General features: G+C 42.8%; 1 protein-coding gene across 1 annotated transcript in view; it reads left to right on the forward strand.

Moving 5' to 3' along the window:
* The window catches only part of RELCH (RAB11 binding and LisH domain, coiled-coil and HEAT repeat containing), a 137,759-nt gene extending 136,377 nt beyond the window's left edge, over positions 1 to 1,382 (forward strand). The window contains 1 exon segment of the mRNA XM_070469834.1: positions 1,229 to 1,382. Within this exon segment, the coding sequence (XP_070325935.1) occupies positions 1,229 to 1,303 (75 nt within the window). The 3' untranslated portion in view covers positions 1,304 to 1,382.
* The last annotated feature ends 9,788 nt before the right edge of the window (positions 1,383 to 11,170 follow it).

Consider the following 11,170-nt stretch of genomic DNA (forward strand, 5'->3'; position numbering starts at 1 on the left):
GTGTATAGAAATGTATATAACTTATATGTTGAATTTATGTCTGGCTCACCTGAGAAACTTTATTATTAATTCTACTAATAAAATGTCTCTGGATTTTTTAAATAAGTTTCAAATGCAGGAAAGTCACCATTATTATAGTAAATAATTATTTTCTAATACTTTTACTGTATTTTTTTCCCTTTTTTTCCTTATTGTAGGCTCTATATTGCTGTACCTTTTTACTTCTGATATTAATTTGTTTTTTGCTTTCTTTTTAAAACCATTTTATTAGGAGTTATGAATTTTATTAACTTTCAAATATTGAACTTTTGACTGTTGATTTTTCTCTGTTTTTTAGTTTGACTACTATGTTCATCTTTCTTTCCTTCTGCTTTGTTTAGGTTTGATTTTTTTTTTTTTTCCTGTTTTTCTAACTTCTTAAGGAGGAAGCTTGGATTTTTTCACTCTTTAACTTTTCTTCTTTTCTGATACATAAATTTAAGGCTCTCAGTGTTGCTTTAGCCACATCCCTTTTGCTCCATTGTAGCTTTGTTATCATTTAGTTCAAATTAGATTCTCATTTCCATTATTTCTTTATTGATCCATGGATTTTTGTTTCATGAGGTAGAGAGAGTTAATTTTATAAGACAGTTCTCTTACATTTGTATTATCTTTTTGTGATCTACTTGTTCTATCAGCTATGAAAGACATGTTAAAATTATGATTGGGAATTGCTTTTGTTCCCTCTTTTTAGCTTTTTCCATATTGTGCTTTGTACATTTTATAGTTGCCCTTTACCAACCTGAGGGAATTTGTTTTTACTGCTGGTTGGTTGAGTATTTTTATCATGAGGAGTGGTTGGATATTGTTAAATATATTTTTCTGAGTCAGTTGATATGATTACATAGTTATGGTTTTTTATTCTCTCACAATATTTGATATTAGTGGGTTTTTATATGCTAAAACAACCTTTGAACTCCTGTAAAAAATCCCACTTAGTTATGATGCATAATTCCTTTTAATATATGAAGGTAGATTCAACTTGTTAGTATTTTGTTCAGGACTTTTGCATTGAAGATGAAGGCTATCTGTAGAATAGAACAAACGAGAGGCAAGCCTTTAACAAAGTAACTGCCAAAAGTTTCCTCTTTTAATTAACACATTAGCTTATGACAATATTAAATACTGAATTAAAAGCTTTAATTTTACTGTGCTACCTATATTTCACTAAAGTCAATTTTTAAGTCAGGTTATTTTAACTTCCATGATAAAAGAATGTGAACAAAAACTAGAGAACAAGACCGTCCAAGAGCCTCAAGGGTAAGACCTTAATTCTTTTTTATGGCTTTGTGTTAAACTTAATTTCTCTACATAAAATTTTTGTCAGTGGGTAAAGTGTTTTATATTGTGTTGTTTTGTGGTAATTAATTTAGAAGGCAAGAAAAGCCTTTAAATGGGCAGTTCACACATACTAATCCATAAACCATCTAGGGAATTTAAAATTCAGATCTCTGCCTCATGCTCTGTGCCCTCATCTTTCTGAGTCAGCCTAGAAATCTGTATATTTAAAAGCTTCCAGCCAAAACACTCATTCAAAGAGACGTGCACCCCAATGTTCATAGCAAAATTATTTACAATTGCCAAGATAAGGAAACAAAGTGTCTATCAACAGATGAATGGATGAAGATGTGTGTGTGTCTGTGTATACACACACACACGATGGAATATTACTACACCATAAAAAAGAGGGTATTATACCAAGTGAAGTAAGTCAGGGAAAGACAAATACTGTATGATATCATTTATATAGAATCTAAACAATACAACAGGATTGTGAATATAACAAAAAAGAAACAGACTCAGATACTGAAAACAAACTAGTGGTTACTAGAAACGTGGAGGAAAGGGGGAGGGGCAATATAGGGGTAGAAGGTTAAGAGGAACAAACTATTATATATAAAATAAATTACAAGGATGTATTGTACAATATAGGGAATATAGCCAATATTTTATAACTATAAATGGAATATAACCTTTAAAAATTGTGAATCATTATATTGTACACCTGTAATTTACATAATATTGTATATATCTATCAGTTCAGTTCAGTCACTCAGTCATGTCCAATTCTTTGTGGACTGCAGCACACCAGCCCTCTCTGTCCATCACCAACTCCTAGAGCTGGCTCAAACTCATGTCCATCGAGTCAGTGATGACATCCAACCATCTCGTCCTCTGTTGTCCCCTTCTCCTCTGCCTTCAATCGAGACTATTATAGACAGATATTTTAAAGTATAATTATTGTTAATAGTTTATCTAAAAGCTCATATCACATTTACATTTTTAGGAGTTTTTTTGTTGTTGTTTTTAGAGGTACTTTCTTTGTTGACTATCTTATGACAGATATAACAATATAACAATTTTTAACTTATAATAAACCTAGGCACTATGAAAATTTTGTGCTTAATGTTAATGACTCTTAGACATGTCTATAGTAGAGTAGCGAAAAAAAAATACTAGATATTTAATATTGACTATTTCCCAATTCACATGAATCTGAAATTCATTTAGGTCAATTTTTTCTTGTATTTACAACTGTTTGATTTGTAAGGGCTTCCTTTTCTTTAGACCATTTAAATAAGAACTCATAACTTCAGCAATATTATAAAAAAACAGAAGACTCACACTAAGACATACATAAATCCAGACAGACATACATAAATCCAGACCTAGTTTTTCACCTGAGATTTAAAGTGTTCCTTTGAGCAAGATTACTGAAGTGGGTTGCTATTCCGGTCTCCAGGGGAATCTTCCCAAACCTGGGATTGAACCCAGGTCTCTAGCATTTTAGGCAGTTGCTTTGCCATCTGAGCCACCAGGGAAGTCTTTCAAACCCCTAGAAAGGCTTAACTTCAAGCTTTGCCCTAGGCAGGCCTTTGTAACAAGGTAATTGTTTTTAATTGCATATGCAAAAGAACCAGCTTTACCTTTTCCCAGAAAAAAAAAAGGTTCATTGTAACCAGTTTTCTCTGGTTGTATATAATATCATGGCCTCCTAGGTCAGGTCATCTTTCCTTTCTGCAGTCATAGTTTTATCCCTAAATTATACACAGATCAGCTGATAAAAAGCTTGGGTTGTCTCTGTGGGGTGAACTTGCTCGTCATCGTGTTTCACCTGGCGGCAGCAGCGAGGCCAGCGGGCGTCTCCGGGAATTGGGTGTGGGGGCGGGGCGCACCGTGAGCTCCCGGGGGCGGGGCGATGCCGGCCAGCGCGTCTGGGCAGGGGTCGCAGTTGTGCTCTCAGGGCTCGCCAGTGAGACTGGGAACGCCCATTTCGTGGGCTCCTGGGTCCCCATCAATCAGCATTCAGTGAGCGGAGCGGAGGGGTGCGGACCACATGTAAGGGACCTGGGGCTAGGTGGCGCAGGGTGGAGCAGGGAACCACATATTCCACCCTTTCTGTTGGTACAGTCTCAGAGTCCCCTAACCTGGTGGTCGCAGAAAAGCCTCGCTTTTGGGGTCAAGGCCTTTACCGCTTTACCCCTTTGGATAAAGCTCAGACCGGCACGGTTTTCCCAAGCAGCCTAGTGCCTGCTGGAAGTCCAAGGGATTTATCCTGCCTGGTGATTTCACCTGCTGGGACTCCACAACCCTTACTCTGGCCGGCTGGCCCAGCCCTGCTTCCGGCATTTTGCAGGCCAGCGGGCCCTTGACCACCTGCTGGAATGGGAAAGGGAAGGGTCCACGAATTGTACCCTAGAAACTTAGTAGGGTGCATGGTCACCCAGGCAGAAGAGAAGGGAGGAGGGCACCTTGCTGCCCTTTCATGGGGGAATCTGTGGCTGTCCTGCTGAGAGGGGGCCTTTCCATGGGGACCCTGTGCAATAAGTTTGGTGTTTTGGAACTGAATAATTAGAACGTGTAAAAATTTTAAATTATGTGGTGCTTTAATTAAAAAAAAAAAACAAGCTCCAAGTTTTTTGCAAATTGAGGTCTAAAAATTGAAGGCCTATTTTCCTTCCACTGTGGCATTCTATGAAGAAATGTGCATTTTTTTAAGAAAAGGGTCAGCAGCAATCCCACTTCTGGGCATACACACCGAGGAAACCAGATCTGAAAGAGACACGTGCACCCAATGTTCATCGCAGCACTGTTTATAATAGCCAGGACATGGAAGCAACCTAGATGCCCATCAGCAGACGAATGGATGAGAAAGCTGTTGTACATATAAACCATGGAATATTACTCAGCCATTAAAAAGAATTCATTTGAATCAGTTCTAATGAGATGGATGAAACTGGAGCCTATTATACAGAGCGAAGTAAGCCAGAAAGATAAAGACCATTACAGTATACTAACACATATATATGGAATTTAGAAAGATGGTAATGATAACCCTATATGCAAAACAGAAAAAGAGACTCAGATGTATAGAACAGACTTGTGGATTCTGGGAGAAGGCGAGGGTGGGAATGTTTCAAGAGAACAGCATCGAAACATGTATATTATCTAGGGTGAAACAGATCACCAGCCCAGGTTGGGTGCATGAGACAAGTGCTCGGGTCTGGTGCACTGGGAAGACCCAGAGGGATCGGGTGGAGAGGGAGGTGGGAGGGGGGACCGGGATGGGGAATACATGTAAATCCATGGCTGGTTCATTTCAATGTATGACAAAAACCACTGCAATGATGTAAAGTAATTAGCCTCCAACTAATAAAAATAAATGGAAAAATAAAAAAAAGAAAAGGGTCAGAAAAGTGAGGGAAACAGAAAACCCAGAGGTGCCCCTGTAGTTTGGCGAAGGCCTTAGGAGGTCACTTGTAAATGCTGCTGGCTGTCGGGAGGCAGTCTCTTCCTGTGGCTGATGGGCACAGAGCTCCACAGGCTTGTCCTTTGCATGGATGTTCTTGTTTGTGGAAATCCAGCTCAGAGCCATCTGCTGATGTGTAAGAATTTCCCACACTAGACCCCTACGAAAATCCCACAGGGCCAGGGGCTCCTTCCTTCATTGCATTTGTCTGTTTGAATGAAAATCAGCAATGACATATTTTTCTTTAAATCTGGTCTATCATCCAGGCCTTGGAGTAATATTTCCCATCTCTCAATAGACTTGGGTTCCAGGGATGAATTATAGTTAGTTGTCCATGATTTTGCAGATGAGGAAACTGAGAGCCAGAGAGGGTGGAGGACTGTCCAAGGGAGAATGGGATATCCTTCCAGGAACCCTGGCTCCTGGGTTTTTAATGAGCTTTCTACCCAGCATGGTCATTAATTGGCAAGTGTTGACATTGAGAATAAACTATTGGTGGAAGTGTAAAAGGCTTTTTTAAAGAATGTGCCTACCAGCTGTGCATCTTATGGAGTATTTTCATTGTACTCCCCAACCCTTGGAAAGTGGTGGGCACAGGGCAGATGCTTCATCATTTTTATTGAATAAGTTCAATGTCACATAATTATATCTGTAGTGTCAGCAACACTATGAGGTATATTAGAACAGTGATTGTCACAGTTGGTACTTCACAGATCAGTAAAGAAAGAAAACTTTTTCTTAGGAAGACTGTAAAAGAATTGCTAAGTTTTAAGTTTATCCCACAAGGATATTTAAAAAAAATGAAACAGATCTCTCCGATCATCACCAAGGCTATAGGAGGTCTGTTGAGGACCCCACGCAAGGGAGGTTCTACCTCTTGGGACACCCCTGCTTCAGCATCTCCCTAAGCCAGCAACCTGGGACAGCTGAGTACACTTGAAGTTCCTTCCTTGACCTCGGGAGTTTTTTAGGAAGACAATTTTTTGACAGACAGGGGTGGGGGGAGGTTTGGGGATGTTTCAAGTGCAGTCCATTTATTGTGCACTCTATTTCTCTTTCTGTTCCCTGGTGGCTCAGTTGGTAAAGAGTCTGCCTGCAATGCGGGAGACCCGGGTTCAATCCCTGGGTCGGGAAGATTCTCCTGGAGAAGGAAATGACAGCCCACTCCAGTATTCTTGCCTGAAGAATTCAATGGACTGAGGAGCCTGGTGGACTACAAAGGGTTGGACATGGCTGAGTGACCAAACACTTATTTGTATTATTTCACCAGCTCCACCTCAGATCATCAGGCATTAGATCCTAGAGGTTGGGGGCCCCTGCTTTAGTTCCCTCTTTCATCTTCTACACAGCTCCAGCCTGCTTCCTCCTCCTCTCCCACCTGCAGAACTACCTGCTGGGCTTCTCTGAATGTGACTAAGAATCTCCTTCCTTTACTTCCTTTTCTCTGAGTCCCTTCTCCTAACTAGGTTTCCCTGATCTCCATTTAGGCACTTTTGCCCCAGGTGGTGCTAGTGGTAAAGAACCTACCCGCCAATGCAGGAATTTGATTCCTGGATTGGGAAGATCCCCTGGAGTTGCAGGCACGGCAATCCATTCCAGTATTCTTGCCTGGAAAATTCCCATGGACAGAGGAGCCTGGCGGGCTCTGACAGTCCACCATGACTGAAGCGACTTAGCACAGCATACCAGAGGACCTTTGAACTGCAGACTCATGTGATTGTTTTGGCCCCTTGGAGGGGTCATTCCACGTGTATGTTAGGGTCAGCTTGTGTATTGCTTCCTAAAGGCCTGGAGAGGGTAATAGGCAGGAAGGCCAGGGGTCTCCAGACAGAGAAAATAGGCTGCAAGTGTGAGGCTTTCTTTTTGTCTCTCTCTTAAGAGGCAGGAGGAAACAAACTAGTGTTACATTTTTTCCCCTTCAGGATACAAATTTAAAAGGAGGTTTCTCTTAAAATTCTGTGTTGCCATGACGACTCCTGGCTCCACCTGAATTTAAGTTTTCTCAGACCTTGAGCTAAGCAATGCATTTTTCTTATGTAAATGTTTGTCTTAAGCTATGTTAATACACTATGTATTTATCCTAGACTCTGTCTTCAAGTTTGTTCCTCCTAAAGGCTCAGAACAGACTTGACAAACCAAGTATTTTACTCGTACCTTGTTCTCCTAATCTATGTTCATGAAACTATATATTTGCTTGGAAATCTGCCTTTTTTCAAGATTCATGTCAATCATTTTATGGCCTGGGATGACTCACCTGCTGCCAATGTTATCTCAATGCATGTTATGGGTGAGGGGCCTGGTGCCATTCTCTGAGACATTGCCTTTCTTTCATTAGCAGACTGCTGGTGGCTGTATAACATCTGGCTAAAGGCTAGCAGGGGGTACTCTTACTGTCCCCGTCTGATGTCTGTGTCAGCAGCTTCCTCTATCTCTTTTATACTTTAATAAAACTTTATGACACAGAAGCTCTGAGCGATCAAGCTTCGTCAACTGGCCCTGGATTGAACTCTTTTCCTCTGGAGGCCAAGAATCCTGGTGCCTTTTGTGGTCCAGCAACAACCTTTCAGTCTTTTGTAATTCAGATTGAATCTTCATTTCAGATTGAAGATGCATTCCCTGGTATTTCTATCCTAAGTCTTTCCGTTGCTATGGAATAGGTGTGCATGTATCTAGGACATTTGTCAGCATTGTGTAGGATTTCCAGTGTGCCAGTCTTGTCATCCTCATCACATCCATGGCAAAGTATTTTATTAATGCTGACTTTATTGAAAGGGAATTTTTTTTAATTCCTTTTCAGATTGTTATTTGCTAGTGTATACAGATAAAACTGTGTAATCATTCATTTTTTATCAGTTTGGACAGCTTGAGAGTTGTCTTTACTTTCTTTACTTTCTCATAAATTAAGATTACCCTGGCTAGTATATTTACTGTCTCACCCCTAGTCTCAGTCATTTCTTCAGAGAACTTCTGTCCTTTTATGATTTTTTTAACCATTATTTTTGACTGTGCTGGGGCTTTGTTGCTAGATGTCTGGTTGTAGTGAGCAGACTCTGCCCTCTAGGTGCTGTGCCATGGCTTCTCATTGCAGCGCTTTCTCTGGTTGCAGAACTTGGGCTCTGGAGCATGCAAGCCTCAATAGTTGTATGGGGGCTTAGTTGCCCCCGGGCATGTGGACTCTTCTAGGACCAGGGATTGAACCTGTGTTCCTTGCATTGGTAGGTAGATTCTTTACCACCAGGCCAACAGGGACGTTTCCTGTTCCCTTTTATTAGAGAATGATATTTAAAACATACATGTAGGAGCTAAATATGCTCAGCTGACAATACATGGAAATATTTACATGTATTCCAGCTTACCTTTGAACATATTCAGTTAAAGGTAATTTGTGATGATGTCTGCAACCTGATCCACCATGACATGGATATTGTAGCCTTTCCTTTTGTTTATCTGTAACTTCCCATTCCAATGGTAAGATACCTGGCTTCCACCACTTGTCATGTATAGAATTCAGTGCTTGTCCCATGTGGTTACTGAAAAAACTGTCAGAGTGTCTTCCAAAGGGGGCTGTGCATGCATTCCACCAGTATCTTGAGTATGTTTTTGTATGATAGTTTACACTCAGTATACCCTCCGTGGCCAGGTGTCTATTTCAGTCCTTACCAGTTATGAATGGGCTTGTTTGCTGTAGTGTTCTTGGACAGTTTGAGTACAGATTCTTTGTCAGATATGCATTTTTTAGGAAAACGATTGTATTTATTTTTGGCTGTGTTGGGTCTTCGTGTGTGGGCTTTTCCCTAGTTTGGGTGAGCGTGGGCCATAACTAGTGGTGTGCGGGCTTCTCACTGCAGCGGCTCCTCTTGTTGTGGGGCACAGGCTCCCGGGCTTCAGGAGTTGCAGTATGTCAGCTCTGCATTGTGGCTTCCAGGCTCTAGCGCACAGGCTCCACAGTTGTGGCACACGGGCTCCATAGCATGTGGGATCTTCCCATCCCAGGGATCATACCTGCATCTCCAGCACTGGCAGGCAGATTCTTTACGACAGAGCCACCAGGGCATATTTTAGATTCTAGTTTTCCACACATGTATCTGGTGAAAGAGGCCGGGATCAAGAGGCCTGGCAGCTGAGAATCCTCAGCCACAGTTCTGGCTGTGCTATCAAAAGCTCTGGGGCCTTTGGCGAGTGCCTCAACTTCCCTGGGACTGTTTCCTCCCCTCAGAAATGCCCTGCTGTGGGACTGTAGCCCACCAAGCTCCTCTGTCCCTGGGATTTCTGAGGCCAGAATACTGGAGGGGGTGCCATTTCCTTCTCTGCAAGATAGCATTTTGAAGATATTTTCTCCTGGACATTGGTTTTGATGAAGGAAGGGGGATCCCTTCCAGGGCTTGAGCGTGGGTTCTTGTCTGACACTTGGAAGTGAGTTGTTCGAGGAGAGGAGTGCTATCCAAGCGAGAGGCTTTATTGGGAAGAGCTGCCGGGGCGGAGGGCAGGAGGGTGAGGGAAATGGAGAGAACTGCTCTGCCACGTGCCTCACAGTCTCAGGTTTTATGGTCATTGGGTTAGTTTCTGGTTTGTCTCTTGCCAGTCATTCTGAATTGGGATCCTTCCTGGGGGCACACGCATCACTCAGCTGAGATGGATTCCAGCGAGGAGGATCCTGGGAGGTTGGTAGGACCTCTGGACTGGAGTCTCCCATCTCCTTTTGACCTCTCCAGAATTCTCGTTGGTGGTAGCTTGTTAGTTCCTTGTTCCTTACCAGAACCTCCTGTTTTAAGATGATTCCTGCAAGTGTTTTCTCTTCTCTGTTGCTTGGCAAGGGTGGGTGGTCAGTGGTTCATTTAAGATTGTCTTTTGCTTCTCTCGAGTAAGGTCCTTGACAGAGTAAATGTATAAAATTGTAAAAATCAGTGTTTTAAATCATTTATATTAATAATTTGGTAAGTTGGCTTTTTTGTTGTGTGTTAGAACGAATCACCAGACCAAAGGTCATGTAGATCTTTTGTTGTTTTCTAAAATTTTTATAGTTTTTTAAATTGAATTACGGTGTTGCAAAGTTTGTGTTTATGTTCATTTCATTCCATCTTTTTTTTTTAACATTTATTTTTAGTTGATTGATCATTGCTTTACAGTATTGGTTTGATTGGTCATACATCAACATGAATTAACCAGAGGTGTACGTGTGTCCCCTCACTCTTGAATCTCCCTCCCACGTCCCACCCATTCCCACCTCTCTAGGTTATTACAGAGTCCCAGTTTGACTTCCCTGAGTCAGACAGCAAATTCCCACTCGTTGTCTATTTACAAATGTTGGTGTACATGCGTCCATGCTGCTCTCTCCATTCATCTCACCCTCTCCCTGTTGTTCCCCACCCTTGTCCATAAGCCTGTTCTTTATGTCTGCATCTCCATTGCTGCTGTGTGAACAGTTTTGTCTGTACCATACTTCTAGAGTCCAGGTTTTTCTCTTTCTGACTGACTTCACTGTTTCATATGCTCTAGGTTCATCCACTTCATTAGAAGTGCCTCCAATGTGATCCTTTTTGTGGCCACATTCCATGCAGGCTCTGACTGTTCCTTACCATGTTTTGAGGAGGGTCGTGGAGCTATTCGGCTCCATTTGGGTTTGGGCTTCCAGTCTGAGCGCTCGCCGCAGAGCTGCTTCTGGGGGAGCCCTCTGGGCTGTGTGAGCGCGGGGCTGTCTGCTCTTCTCCGGCGGCCCGCAGGGGGCGCCAAAGCCCCCTCTGACCCGAGGGCGCAGGACGCTCTGCCTTCAGACTGGGCTCGGTGACCAGCTGGCTCAGGGCCATCAGGGCTCGGGCTTCTGGATAACAGGGCTGCGTCCAGGCTGAGAGGAGCCGGCTTGCCTCAGCGCCCCAGCAGGGAGGCGCTGCAGGAGGGAAAAATGAGGACGAAGTAGACGTTTCCTGTGTCCAGGTGAGCTCTGACCGGAGGTGCATCTCAGAGGACTCGGGGCGGGGGGTGGGTGGGGGTGGGGGGGGGGTGGGGAGAGCTCCATGTGCAAAACGGCGGGTTTTCAGTTAGATTTCTGTTAGGTGATCTAGAGGATGACCAGTGATGTTCTTCAGTGCAGGTGGCCAGTTTTCCTGTTACTGTTTCTTGAGAAGACTGTCCTTTCCTCTTCGCTCGTTCCCAGTTTGATGTTCATGAACTGACCGCATACATGTGGCTTCACTCCTGGGCTCTCTATGCCTTCCTCGAGTCCACGCGTCTGTGCTCGTGCCAGTTCCTCACTGTGGTGCTTCCTACCACTCTGTGATGTAGTTTGAAGTCGGAGAGGAAGATGCATCCAGCTGTGTTCTTCTTTCTCAGAGTCTTTTTGGCTGTTTAAGGTCTTGTTCAATACTAGCAGCCTAATATTAGGAA

This window comes from Odocoileus virginianus, chromosome 7, assembly GCF_023699985.2.
Source record: "Odocoileus virginianus isolate 20LAN1187 ecotype Illinois chromosome 7, Ovbor_1.2, whole genome shotgun sequence".
NCBI classification, from domain to species: domain Eukaryota; kingdom Metazoa; phylum Chordata; class Mammalia; order Artiodactyla; family Cervidae; genus Odocoileus; species Odocoileus virginianus.